The 14,496-nt window shown below is 48.4% G+C and overlaps 1 protein-coding gene across 1 annotated transcript in view; it reads right to left on the bottom strand.

The window, feature by feature from the left end:
• The window catches only part of Dao (D-amino acid oxidase), a 24,676-nt gene extending 10,644 nt beyond the window's left edge, over positions 1-14,032 (bottom strand). Inside the window, exons 1-5 of the mRNA XM_021163454.2 lie at positions 13,836-14,032; positions 7,804-8,003; positions 5,030-5,144; positions 3,658-3,734; positions 2,459-2,524 (exon numbers count right to left, since the gene is read on the bottom strand). Of these exons, the coding sequence (XP_021019113.1) occupies positions 2,459-2,524; positions 3,658-3,734; positions 5,030-5,144; positions 7,804-7,994 (449 nt within the window). The 5' untranslated portion in view covers positions 7,995-8,003; positions 13,836-14,032. The remainder of the gene's footprint in view (positions 1-2,458; positions 2,525-3,657; positions 3,735-5,029; positions 5,145-7,803; positions 8,004-13,835) is intronic.
• Positions 14,033-14,496: the final 464 nt, after the last annotated feature.

Here is a 14,496-nt window from a genome sequence, read left to right as displayed (position 1 = left end):
AAAGAACATCCCTCCATGGCCTCTGCATAAGCTCCTGCTTCCTGACCTGTTTGAGTTCCAGTCCTGACTTCCTTGGTGATAAGCAGCAGTATGGAAAGTGTAAGCTGAATAAACCCTTTCCTCCCCAACTTGCTTCTTGGTCATGATGTTTGTGCAGGAATAGAAACCCTGACTAAGACATACCTCTTTGAAAGCAAGGCCTGCTCTGGCGGCTCCAGCCTATCACTGAACTGATGCAGAAGGGTCTTCCTCAAGGTCATGGAGTGAGCTGTTCACTGAGACTTTGGGACACAAGACCAGACTGTGTCTCTCATTTCAGTCTGTTGTCACCATGTCGGTTTATATCAAAAGGGAAGAAGAACTTTAGGGGACTGGGGTTGGGGAGGCAGAGCTGAGCCAATGTCATATGCACCTTTGTCAGAGCATGACACCTGAGTCGGCCCTGGAGCATCCATCCCTGTCTTTCTTTTTTTTGTTGTTGTTTTTTGTTTTTTTCGAGACAGGGTTTCTCTGTATAGCCCTGGCTGTCCTGGAACTCACTTTGTAGACCAGGCTGCCCTCAAACTCAGAAATCTGCCTGCCTCTGCCTCCCGAGTGCTGGGATTAAAGGCGTGTGTCACCATGCCCGGCTCATCCCTGTCTTTCAAAGTCCCAGAGAAGGGCTCTGTGGATGTGGCTCAGTAGTGGCATGTCTTCCCAGAGGATCTGAGGCCCTGGGTTTGATTCTGTATCTGAAAATCCATCAAAAGAACTAGAAAGTGGGCCTGGCTCAGAGGGTAAGAGCACTAACTGCTCTTCCGAAGATCCTGAGTTCAAATCCCAGCAACCACAAGGTGACTCACAACCATCTATAATGGGATCTGACCTCCTCTTCTAGTGTGTCACAAGACAGCTACAGTGTACTTATGTATAATAATAAGCAAATCTTTGGACCTGAGCGAGTGGAGTTGACCAGAGCAAGCTGTATTGATTGGAGCGAAGAGAGGTACTAAAAAAATTCAATCCCCAACTACCACGTGAAGGCTCACAAGCATCTGTACAGCTATAGTGTACTCATATACATAAAATAAATAAATCTTAAAGAAGAAACCGAGAAAGTTTAACAATTGGAAGGGTAACTATGCAATTTCATCATGGTAGGACACCTGGTAAAAGGCTGGTGAGGGTCCCAGTGTTCCAAGGACAAGAGTAGTAAACATCAGGGCAATGGTTTGCTGTGTTACAATTTCCTCGGTTTGTAACATTCTCTCCTGGAAGGAGTGGGGATTCTCTTAGATACACAAAGTAACAAACTTCACATGTCAGAGAACACACAAGATTCACAAGGCCCCTCCCCAAGGTTATGCAGGTAATGGCCAGCTGAGCAGCCCAGGGGAGATTTTCGCATTGTGCAGCTGTGCAGAGATGAGCAGGGAGTTCCGGGGTTGCAGCTCACACCTGCATTGGGATGGGGTTTTTTTTTGATGTAACAGCCACTGAGTCATCTCAACTCCTGTAACTGACCCCTTACCCATACTCCTGTTACTAACTCAATAAATTCATTGGCTCACCAAGTTGGAGTTCAATGCAACAATCACTTTAGTCCATTGTGGGTTCCCCATGTGGAGTGCGTAGTCATGTATGTGTCTCCCCAGGAGAGGTCTCACGCAACACGGTTCTCAAGTTTGGCTGATAACCACACTCACCCAGAGAATGTATTGACATATAAAATTCTGAACCTACTAGACGTGAGATGAGGGTCTTCATCAATCCCCACACCCAAGAAGCAGGGATAGTGGATCTCTGTGAGTTCCAGGCCAGCCAGGGCTATGCAGTCTCAAAAAGACAAAGACAAAGGAAAAACAAATCTGCACCCTTGCCCTGTGGGTTTTGATTGAGTAAATACAGAATAGGATCCCAAGGGCCATATTTTAAAAAGTCTTTCCAGACCCACGAGAGTCTCCATTCATTTTCAGAGTTTTTAAAAAATCTTTACAAAATATAGGGAACATATAAAGTCTACTTTAATATAAATGCATGTGACCCCCAAGCTAATGCTCGCTAATGTGCAGCGCTACAAGATCTATATTATAACATCAGCGGTAAGACAGGGACATCCATTCTTGCCTGCATCGTTTAACATCGTTCTAGGGACGCTGACACGAGCAGTTAGACAAGAAAAAGGGAAAGGGAGAGAAACACTTTAAAGAAAATTTATGGAAACCATGTAAATAGATCTAGAAGAGCATTTCAATCCAATTTGAACTATGAGCATGAAGTATAACAACCGAAATCTGCCAAGTGGGTTGATGCTCTGCAGGATGCAGAACCATGGCTTCAGCCCGCAGTGGTGATCAGGACCAGGGACAGCTCCCACACGGCACCCCCAAGGTCTTCTTCAGCGTGGAGTTTGTCTACTACTCTTTCTCACCTTGGTCCCTGGGACCGGTTCCTTCTCAAAGGAAGGTTAAGGTCTTACCTCTCAGTTAGCCATGGCAGGTAGCTCTTCCCCTCTAGAAGGAGGCTTGTATTGAACCAGCCGTAGCTAGAGTCAGAGCGGGCAAAAAAAAAAAAAAAAAAAGGTCAGAGTCTGCTGTTTGAAGGTTGGCTTGGTGTTATTCTGAGTGCCCAAAAATGGACAGAGCTGAGCCACTAGGTAGCATCTGTGGGGTAACAGTGAGGGTTCAGCTCAATGCAAGGAGAAATTTCCTAATGGAATCCTGGGATATGCAAGTAGATGTGAGGTTTGGGGGATGAGGTCAAGTGAGGAGCACATGGGCTGAGCTTGGTCACATGGCTGTGTGGCCCTGGGAAGTCACTCAGCCTCTCTGAAGTTCCGTTTCCTCATCTGAGAGTGGTTTAGCAATGTGGAGGGCTATGGTTTAAATGTTGAGTGTCCCTCAAGGGCCATAGGAACAGGCTCAGTCTCTGAGGTGGCAGTGTAGAGAGCTGATGGGATGAGAAGGCGAGTCCCAGAGAATAATCCTTAAACCAACAGGTGCTTCCTTCAAAGGCTACGGTGGAACCCCCATTGTCCCTTCTCATTGCTAGATTGTGATAATGAGCTGCCGTGACAAACACCACATGAGCTAGAGCAAGCCCTTCCTCATAGATAACCTGTGTTTAGTGAGCAAAGCTGGTTGGTATTTCATCCCAACCAGCCCAGTGCACCTGGAACACAGGAAGGGGCTGGACATCAGAAACAGACTACCAGGGGGTCCAGGACAGAGACGGGGTGGGAGATTGGAGCTCCTGATCTTGCCATCTTCTACATGGTCCTGCCTGAATTGTCATGCCCCAGTGTCTTTGCCCATGACAGGTGTTAAGTCCCAGACCCTGGTGCAAATGGTTGAGACCAGGACATAGCAAAGCAGACCTGGCTTCCAGGTTCTCCCAGCATCCCTCAGTCCCTACCTGTTACAGGGTATAGCTGCCATACCCCATCTATACCCTTGGTCTCCTGGCTGCTGTACCTGGTCCCCCCTCTCCATTTTCTTTCCCCCTCCCCTTGCTCCTCATGGGGCCCAGCTCATGCTGGCCATGTCCACTCTAGACTCTCCCGGATGTGTCTGCCTCTGGCTACACTAACTCATGTATCTAGAATAAACCTTCTCCTCCACTGCCTAGGAGCAGTCATGGCCTTTCCTTTTTCTTCCTTTCACTTGACCGGAATCTTACCCATAATCAGGGAACAGGTCCAACTCATTGGGGGTCAGCTTCCGGAATCCCAGAACTGCGTTTTTCCAGAAAGGGTCCTGAGAAGGAAGCAGAGATGGGCTCACAGGGGCAGGTGGACTGGATCATTGGAATAACAGAAACTCAGAGGATGCTGGCTTGTGACAGATACTGCCTGAAGCCTTTGCTTCTCTGGCTCTGTTGTTTCACCTTCCCAACCAGCCACTGGGGTGGATGCTGTGCATCCTTACAGACAGGCTCAATGACCTGAGAGAGGTCAAGTAATTTGTCTGAATCTCACGGCAAGGAGGGAGAGCTGAAATCTGAACTCACACAGTCAGCCTCAAGTCTGTTCCCTTCACTTATCATCAGAGTAAGACCAGGAGTAGAGTAGAGACAGAAGTCTCAGTGGACCTGAGACTGGGCATAGCTCTGTGGCAAGATACTTGCCTAGGACATACAAAGACCTGACCCTCAATACCACCAAAATAAATAGATGATAGATAGATAGATAGATAGATAGATAGATAGATAGATGATAGATTGATATATTAGATAAATGATAGATGATAGATAGATAGATGATAGATTGATATATTACATAAATGATAGATGATAGATAGATAGATAGATAGATAGATAGATAGATGAAACATGGATGATAGATTAGATTAGATAGATGATAGATGAATTGATAGATGATAGGTAGATAGTTGATAGGTAGCTAGATGATAGCTACATAGATTATAGATAGATAAGTGATAGATAGATAGATAGATAGATAGATAGATAGATAGATAGATGGGGAGGGGATGGGGTTTTTCGGAGGGGAAACTAGGAAAGGAAATAACATTTGAAATATAAATAATGAAAATACTAATAAAAAGATAGATAGATAGATAGATAGATAGATAGATAGATAGATAGATAGACAGACAGACTAATCTGGACCATAAATCTATGACTTCTGAGTACTCCTCCAGCACTGTCTATGCCCCTTTAGGTCCAAATCCCCCATCCAAACAGCAGTGCCAGTAACATTGTCCTAAACAGAAGAATTTAGGCAGGGTAAACAGAAAGATTGCTATTGGGTATAGAAGCATAAAGGTGGGCTTCTGTTCATCAGACAAGCAGAATAGGAACCACCCTTAGTCCTCCAAGAGAGTCTCTTAACCTACCCTCAGGGGTCAATTATCTTGGGGTTCCAGTCAGTCTAGACAATTTTTCGCCCTTCTCTTTGTCCCACTACCCCTCCCACCCACCCCCGCATAGATAGCCTTGGTGACTTGGTTCCCAATAAGCCTTTCTTTCTACCCACGGAATGGTCTCCTTCTGTAGTTTCTCTATACCATGGCTTATATGCCCCGTGGCTCACCGGAACTTCATCTCGGAAGAGGTTGTAGCCTGAGATTAGGGCCAGGCCCATTTTTTCAGCGTTTGGAGAATGGAGGCAGCTCAGCAGGTAATCGAATGTTTGCTGGTTCCACTCCCTGGAAGTGTAAGAGAGAGCACACTTGAGTCTCTTCCACCAATTACTATAAAACCTGAGTTTACATCAAGGAATTAAAGTCGTCTTAGCTGCCTGCCTTGTAAGACCTTATGTAAATGTATTCACACACACACAAACACGCCCAGTAAAATTTTTGTTACACAAAGACTCTGCTGTTTCTAAGGCGTTGATGACCTGGAGCTGAGACTCCCTTGCCTTCCTCCTTTGCTTCCTGTGCACTGACCGATTCTGTTTAGACGACTCAATTAAATCCTACCACTCGGCAGAGGTAGGCAGATCTCTGTGAGTTCGAGACCAGCCTGGTCTATAGAGGACAGCTAAGACTACTCAGAGAAACCCTGTCTTGAGAAAATAAAAAAAAAGTAAAGAGTCAGACCCCAGTCAATGGGGAAAGATACAGTCACCATCTGGATTAGGACAAAAACCGAATGCACTTCCTGTCTCTGTGTGTTTGCTCTTCTGAGTACAATTTCTTAAGAATTATTTTATTTAGCCAGGTGTGGTGGCGTATGCCTTTAATCCCAGCACTTGGGAGGCAGAGGCAGGCGAATTTCTGAGTTTGAGGCCAGCCTGGTCTACAGAGTGAGTNCCAGGACAGCCAGGGCTACACAGAGAAACCCTGTCTCGAAAAACTAAACAACAAAAACAAAAAAAAAAAAAAAAAGATGCACAAGAAGTTATCAGAACATCAGATCCCATTACAGATGAGCCANAATGTGATGGCTGGGAATTGAATGAACTCAGGACATCTGCAAGAGTGGTCAGTGCTCTTAACCGCTAAGCCATCTATCTCTCCAGCCCATGAGTACAACTTATTCTTCTCCTCCTCCTCCTCCTCCTCCTCCTCCTTCTCCTTCTCCTTCTTCGAGACAGGGTTTCTCTGTGTAGTCCTGGCTGTCCTGAAACTCACTTTGTAGACCAGGCTGGCCTTGGACTCAGAAATTCGCCTGCCTCTGCCTCCTGAGTGCTGGGTGTGCGCAACCACGTCTGGAGAGTACAACTTCTTAGTCAAGATAAAGTTAGCTTTGTCTGGACACTTACTTCATTGGAATATTGGTCATTTTCTTTGTGACTCCAAACTTATTCTTAGCCAAAATGACGCCAGAGTCTTGGTCACCAAACACCCTGGGCGCACAACTGCTCGGAATGCACAGTTTGTACAGCACTATGGTGACACTGACAGAGACATTTGTAACACTCAGACATCCACTGAGTCCATTCCTACAGTGCTCCAAACAGCTCCTCCACACCTGGCTTCCCAGATAGAAAACCAGGAGGAAACGCATCGCCATTGTGCATCCCTGAGGATGGTGCCTGGGGCCTGGGCTTACACTGCAAAGGCCTTGACCTTGCTTTGAGCTGGTCAAGCCCAGTACCGAGCACCTCCCCAGGAACACAGCTCATAGGCTCCACTCCAGTCAGGCAGTGCTCTCTGGTACATGCTGTCTGAAGCCTCTGGGACTGGTGCCTAGTTCTTTCTCTGTAGTTACAGGTCCTCAAGAAGCTAACATCAAGGCCATGCATGGAGAAAGACACCTTTAAAATCCTAGGAGGCAGAGGCAGACAGATCTTTGTGAGTTTGACAGCCTAATCTACATAGCAAGTTCCAGGGCTATGTGGCGAGACTCTGTGTTAAAAATAAAATAATGGAACATCGGAGGCAAGCTCATCACTGCCATGGTTGCTGTTGACAGAATATGCTCCGTCACACCACGTCCTCAAGCGCACACTGTGACCGTCTGTGCCTTTGTCCATCAGCTTCATCAATCCTCTGGCCTTGAGGCTCTCTGGATTCATTAGTGCTGTGGAGTTAAGAGCCACCCCTTTGTATGGAAGAACAGCAAAGCACAGGCCCATGTGCTCAGAATTCATCACAGAATGGGCGGTCCACAGCCCTCAGCAGTGTTTCTTTATTTCCTGTACACACACACACACACACACACACACACACACACACAGAAGCGTGCGCATGTACCTATTGTGGGAAGGTCCGAGTCCAGACTTGGGGGCTGTCTCTCACCATCTACCTTGCTTGTTACTTGTTGCTGTGTGAGGGCTATGAGCTTTGAGCATTTCTCTCTCTCTCTCTTTGTGTGTGTGTGGGGGGGGGGGTTGTTTGTTTGTTTTTGTTTTGTTTTGTTTTTTGTTCTTCGAGGCAGGGTTTCTCTGTGTCGTCCTGGCTGTCCTGGAACTCACTCTGTAGATCAGGCTGGCCTCGAACTCAGAAATTCTCCTGCCTCTGCCTCCCAAGTGCTGGGATTAAAGGCGTGTACCACCACTGCCCGGCAATAAATATCTTTTAAAAATAGTCTCTCTATGTAGTCTTGGCTAGCCCAAAACTTGCCATGTAGACCAGGTTAGTCCCCATGACTCTCCATGCCTCTGCTTCCTGAGTGCTGGGATTACAGGTAGGTGGACTTTCCTGCCTGGTTATTTTATAGTCTTAGTCTTGTTATATAGCCATAGATGACCTCATGCTTATAACCCACCTCCTCTACCTGAAAGCTCTAGAACATGTGGTGAGCCAGGTCAAGGCTTCCACTAGGAAATTATCCTTGGTGGTGAAGACTGTGGTGAGAGGCTCCCTCTATGGCCTCACCTCCATGGGCCCCCACATTACCAACGGAACCCCTACTCACGCCTCCTGAGGGTTGCTGGGGTCAGAGAGATAAGGCTGCCAGAGGCCCGCGGCCACATCGCTCGTGGTGAACGGGGTGAATCGATCTGCATAGATCTTCATGTGCAGTGGCTGTGTTGGGTGGTAACGCTCATGAATGCAGAGGGCTGTGGAGAGCCCAATGACTCCTGCTCCAATCACTGCCACGCGCATCACAGCAGCCTGCAAGAGAGAAGTTGGAGGGTCCCTGTCATCACCACCATCACCGTGGGATCCTGGAGGCTTAGGGAGCACCATAAACTGCCAAGTCTCTGCCAAGTCCCTTCCATTGGTGACGATGAGCAGGAACCCAAGATTCTAGAATGTAAGAGGCAGTCATCTGATTTTTTTTCAAGGTCGATTTCATTTTTTTGCTTTGTTTTGTTTTGTTTTTGTTTTTTTGAGACAGGGTTTCTCTGTGTAGCCCTGGCTGACATTGGAACTCACTCTGTAGACCAGGCTGGCCTCAAACTCAGAAACCCGCCTGCCTCTGCCTCCCAAGTGTTGGGACTAAAGGTGTGCACCACCACTCCCCGGCTACGATTTCCACTTTTTTTTAAATGTGTCTACATATGTGTATGCACACACACATGTGTGTATGTGCACCTCAATGCAGGGTGCAGGTAGAGCCAAGAAAAAGACATATAGGGGGCTGGTGAGATGGCTCAGTGGGTAAGAGCACCCGACTGCTCTTCCGAAGGTCCAGAGTTCTAATCCCAGCAACCACATGGTGGCTCACAACCATCCGTAACGAGATCTGGTGCCCTCTTCTGGAGTGTCTGAAGACAGCTACAGTGTACTTACATGTAATAAATAAATAAATCTTAAAAAAAAAAAAGAAAAGAAAAAGACATATAACCCCCAGAGCTGGAGATACAGATGGCTGGGAGCAACCCCCCCCCACCCCCTCGAACTGAACCTGGGTCATGTGGAAGAGCAGACTATGCTCTTAACTGCTGAGCCATCTTTCTATCCTCAGTGTTCCCAGCTTACAAGGAGAAGCATTGAGGTGTGAAGAGGCGAATCACATGCCTAAGGTCACTTGGCTGATAATCGTGGCAGCTCCCTGCGTGTCCCACCGCCGAGGTTGGTACTGGCCACTGGTATTCAGGGTGATCTGGTGGTCTGGTGGTCAGGAAGTACTGGCTTCAAATAGCAGAGCTCACCCCTGCTAGCTGTCAGCACTGGGTACCATGCTCCTTGAGCTGCAGCTTAGACAGACGTAGCTCAGGGGTGGACAAATGTGACACCAGTAGCCAAACAGCTCCAGTTCTACAGAGAGCCGACCTCAGCGAACACCTACTGTGCTCCTGCGCCAGAACTACAGCGTCACATATCCTTGTACCTAAGCCTCCAGTGTCCTTCTGAGGTCAGGGCTGCTTTGTTTTAGTCCCATTTTACAGATAAGGAAACTGAGGCTCAGAATGGGAAAGTACCTCTCACACACACATCTCCAGTAAGTGTTGGTGTTGGAATTTAACTCCAATTCAAGTAAATTCTGCACCTCTACTATGCGCCACGCTGCCAGCTAGCCCACAGGGCTTTGAGCATGCCTGACGTGGGGTTTGCCCTCAGAACTTGCTCTTTTGGCAGAAGACTAGGCCTGCCGTGGGTTCCAGGGCGGGCTACACCTTCAGATGCTTAGGCCTAGCCGCTTTTGACCTTGCTCTATTCAGACAGCTCCTGCGAGGCAGAACAAGGGAACTGTGTGTCCGGAAGGGCCAAACTCTTGCCCCCTCTACACTCGGCCGGCCTCCCTCAGACCCCGGCTCCTGGCAACATGGGCCTGGGGCCCTGAACAGCGGATCATTCTCAATATGGCCTAGTTTTGCAAAGCGAGGGTGGCGGCAGGCCACAAAAGCTGGACTCTGCTGGGCTTTCAGATGCCAAATTGGTACCAAGTCCATAAACAGAAGGTGGCAGCTTGAAGCCTGTGCTTGGGTGCTAGGAGTTTAGGGAACGGCCCCTCCCATCCTCATCCTCCTCCCCCCTCCCTCCCCTCTTCCCCCTTCTCTCCCCCCCAGACCACTTCATTAGCAAAACAGGAGTAGCTCCAGTCTCATCAGCTGTCTTGAGGATTCAATGCCAAGCTCTGCAGTGGTTCCTGTTATGGTGCCTGGGAGACCTTCAGTACATGGTAACCAGTGCCCAGTACAAGTACTCAGCACTCAGCACACAGTATATACAGTACAAATACCCAGTACCCAGTATATACAGTACAAGTACCCAGTATATGATAGTACAAGTACTCAGTACACAGTATACAGTACACAGTATATAATAGTACAAGTACTCAGTGCACAACACACAGTACCCAGTACAAGTACTCAGTATACAAGTACACAGTGCACAGTATATAGTACAAGTACTCCGTACACAGAACTCCTGGTACAAGTACTCAGTACACAACACACAGTATATAATAGTACAAGTTCTCAGTACACAGCATAAAGTACCCAGTACTAGTACTTAGTATACAAGTACACAGTGCACAGCATATAGTACAAGTACTCCATACATAGAACATAGTACCAGGTATAGGTACTCAGTACACAGCATACAGTATATAGCAGTACAAGTACTCAGTATACAGCACACAGTGCTACCCAGAACAAGTATTCAGTTTACAGCACATAGTACACAGCACAAGTACTCAGTACACATACTTAATACTAAGTACTCAATACACAGTTCATAGTACACAATATTAGAAGCTCATAGTGTGCTGGATTAGCAGGCCAGACATGCTTAGCTTAGCCTACCTCTGACACTCTGACTGTGTGAGCCTGGCCAATCATCTGGATAAGAGAGTAGCTCCTAGCCTGCCCAGGGTTAGGGTGCTCCCTCCCGGGCAGTGCATTTTCAGTGTTTGAGCCAAGAGAGTTCAGGGAAGCCAGGGAGCTGCTCCATGTGAACTGAGCCTGCCTGCTGTCTGCACACTTGCAGGTTGACAAAGCCCCTTGGCTCCCTACAGCAGCACACTCGGTGGGAAGACGGCTCTTAGCCATTGCTCCCTTCATCCCGGCCTGGGACAGACAGTGGATACACACACCAAGGAGGAAACCCTTGGGTGCTTGGGAGCTCATACAAGCAGCAGTTTACAGATGAGGCACTGAGGCACCCAGAAAGAAGCGTCAGCTCGAGGTCATGACAGGAGCTGGAAAGAGAACCTAATCCGCTCTCTCTGATGCTCTGTTCCCATGCTCACACTACTGAGTAACCCAGGAAAAGACAGGGGTGGGGTGGGGTGGGGTAGGGGGAGAGCTGATGGGGCTCCGGGGCTCTAGATAGGGAAAGACATCTCTAATCTGAGAACTCAGGACCCTGAGGCAGGAAGATGCTGCCAGTTCCTGGTCAGTGTGGGCCTCATAGCAATTCCATGTCTCAAAAAGATCATGGGGAAAGGGGAGGGGAAGGAAAAAGAAGGAGAGGGGGAGAGGGACCTGAGAAGTAGGCCTGGCAGTGTACACTAGTGATTTTAGTGCTCAAAAGGCTGAGGCAGGAGGATTGCGTGTTCAAGGCCAGAGGTTATATAGTAACTTCCTGCCTCAAAAGTGAAAGGGGGAAAAAAAAAAGACAAAGAAGAAACTTTGTATCAAAGCTTGGCTGTGGGAGGGCAAACCCAGAGCCATGTGAAGTTGAGCTCTAATGATGGCTTCAGGAACCAGCTGGAAGGGGAGGAGAGAGGCGAGCGCCACCCGGGTCCCAGCTTTCCGCACTGTGTGGAACTTCAAGGAGGAACTAGATATCCCTGTGCAGATAGGAAACCAAGGAAAGGCGAGACCTTACCTGAGCCAGGGCTGTGAGATGAGGATCATTTCCTGGGAGGTAGGGGTGGGGGTGGGGGTGGGGGGAAAGAGTTGTCTCTGTCGGGGGAGGGCTGCAGCTGCCTGGTTTCCAGCTTGTGTGTGTGTCTATGTATCTGTATGTGTGTTTGTGTGTGTCCCTCTGTGTGTGGGTGTGTCTATGTATCTGTATGTGTGGTCGTATGTCCCTCAGTGTGTGTTTCTGTGCATGTGTGCATGTGTCTGTGTGTGTGTGTATCTTTGTGTATATGTGTCTGTCTGTCTTTGTGGGCATGCCTGTGTATATATCTATGTATCTGTATGTGTGATTGTGTGTCCCTCCATGTGTGAGTTTATGTATGTGTGTGTCTGTGTGTCAGTGTGAACTGTCAATACGTAACCTATTGAGATCTTCATAACAACCCTAGAGGAGATGTACCCATTTTCAGTGGAGGCCACTGAGGTTATGACCCAAGACAACCTGTTCGAGACAAGCAGAGCCTAGGCTAGCCCAACTGTGATTCCCTGTGTTCAGGTTAGTCACATGATTTGAAAAATCCAAGGATTAGCAGGGGCAGACAAATAGCCTACGTCTGGGAGTCCTGCTGTTTTGAAACCTGAATGCATCATTTGTGGGACGGTCAGTGGGAGAGGATTGGGAAGGAAAGACTCTGAGACCTTCCTTACATTTGACACTGACGAGAGTAGCTGTTATTAAAGTACCTACCGTATAAAGGTCCTCATTAGGAACAGGAGCCAGACCATACAAGCCATGGTCTAGCCTCGGGTAACATCATTCACGCATGCACTAATGAACTTCTGGGCCTGTTCATGCATAGCTCTGTTATTAAGTCAACCATTTCCTGGTGGTTGCTGACAGTTTTATGTTAGTGGTGCAATTCTACTTTATGGCCAGCTATTCTAATCAAGCATGCTTGGAGTGTGTGTTCGGGAAGATGAACCAGCGAAGTTACAGCATTCATCAGAGAGGGAGAAAGACAGATAGACAGGAGAGAGAGAGAATGGGAGAGATAGAGACAGAGACAGACAGAGACAGAGAGACATAGAGAGAGACACACACAGAGACAAAGAGATTATAAAGTCAATATAAGCATGGGACAGGAGAGCCTATTTGGACCCTACCATCACTAAGACACAAAACGCAATGGAGACAATGCAATCCCTCCCCCCTCACAGCTCCCCATCTCTGATAGAGATGGCCTCCTCAATCATCCTAAACCAGCAACAGAAGTTGAAGCCAAGGCAGCACAACTCAAGGCCACACTGCCCGTGTGGGACTCCAGATCTCACCCAGTTCGGCCTGAATGTACCTCACAGCAGTCTGACTTTCTTTGTCTCTCTGCTTATAATCTTTGTCCCCTAGAAAGCAATCAGAGGAGGCAGCCTGTGCCTCCGACTATCACGTGAGCTTAATGGAGAACACGAAGGACTAGTGAAACCAAAAAGCCGTAATGAAGAGGCACAGAGATGAACACAAGCCAGTTCTGCAGGGTTCCACACACCGTGTGGCTGTACCTTGTGCGGTTGATCTTCCCAGTTTATCTTTAAATTGGGATACCGGTTATGAGACATTAATAGTCAAGCCCCCTCCCCAGTGTACTGATAAAGACTGTCTAGGGAGTATTTATTAGATACAGCTCAATGCTGGGCATTGTCTATTCATCTATCTTCTAATCCTCAAATTTACCCTGTGAGACAGATGAGTTAAGATCCCACATGCAGAGACTTCAAGATGGCTCGGCTGGTAAAGGTGCCTGCCACCAAACCTGACCAGCTAAGTTCCACTCCTGAGATCCCCATGGTGGGAAGAGAGAACACGGTCCCAAAAGTTGCCCTTTGACCTCCACCTACAGAGCGTGGCACATGTGAATTCCAATCACCCCATACCAAATCAACCAACCAATAGCATAATTAAAAAAAACTTTGGTCAAAGATTCTGTGTTCCGGAGAAGGAAAACTGAGACTTGGAGAGGTGGCATTCTTAACCTGGGGTTCCCTTCTGACATGCACGCCAGGGGAGGTACAGTGTCATTTCTCAGGGGGACATTTCCCCAAGTCTCTCCTTTTTTGGGTCACCAATCTCAGGCGCTGATGTTGAACCTGGATTGTTGACCTGGAGAGGACTCTGGGTAAGACACCGTGTTGTTTCTGTCCCACCCCACCCCCCCCACCCCCCCCCGTCTCAGCTCAGGCATAGATCTTCACTTACCACTGGTGCCAGGTGTCGGGAGAAAAATGACCTGGGGGTGCAGGTTCCAGCAGGACTGCTCCTGACTCTCTGGGCTGTGTTGACTTCAGCCCTCTGCCCACCAGCCAGGACTGAAACACAAGGTCAAAGTCTTCAGCAATGGAGGGGGGCACAGAGCAAGGGGTGGGGCTGGGCACTGTTCCTCCAGAAGCAGGACTCAGTCTGGCCAAGGAACCTTATGTGTCCTCGCTCTAGTGAGCAGCCTGACTTCTCTGGCTGATCCCAAGCCCCTGTGGACAGGCCTGGGGGGAGGGAGGAGTTCAGAGGCACAAGCCAGCTGGAGATGAGCCTCTCCCGCCCCCTGTCACCCACCCCTGTCACCCGCCCCTTGCTGCACCCCAGCAGAGGGGAGGATCGTTTCCTGGGCCACCGTGGGCCAAAGGCACAGAACAGGGCCTTCCCGGCCAGCCAGCTAGCTCACTGCTGTTCTGGGATGCTGGACAGATGAGGCTGAGAAGAGATGCCTGCCTGGGCTGTGAGGATGTGTGGCTCTCTGCTTCAGTATCCCAGAGACAGAAGGAAGGAGCAGGATCCCAGGTCCTTCTACTGCCAAGGCTAGACCTCCAACCAGGAGATGGTGTGACCACAACACATCTGACTGAACAGATAAGGATGCTGAGTG

Source organism: Mus caroli, chromosome 5 (genome assembly GCF_900094665.2).
Source record: "Mus caroli chromosome 5, CAROLI_EIJ_v1.1, whole genome shotgun sequence".
Classification (NCBI taxonomy): Eukaryota; Metazoa; Chordata; class Mammalia; order Rodentia; family Muridae; genus Mus; species Mus caroli.
Note: the sequence above shows the minus strand (reverse complement) of the source record. Positions and strands in the feature narration are given on the sequence as shown.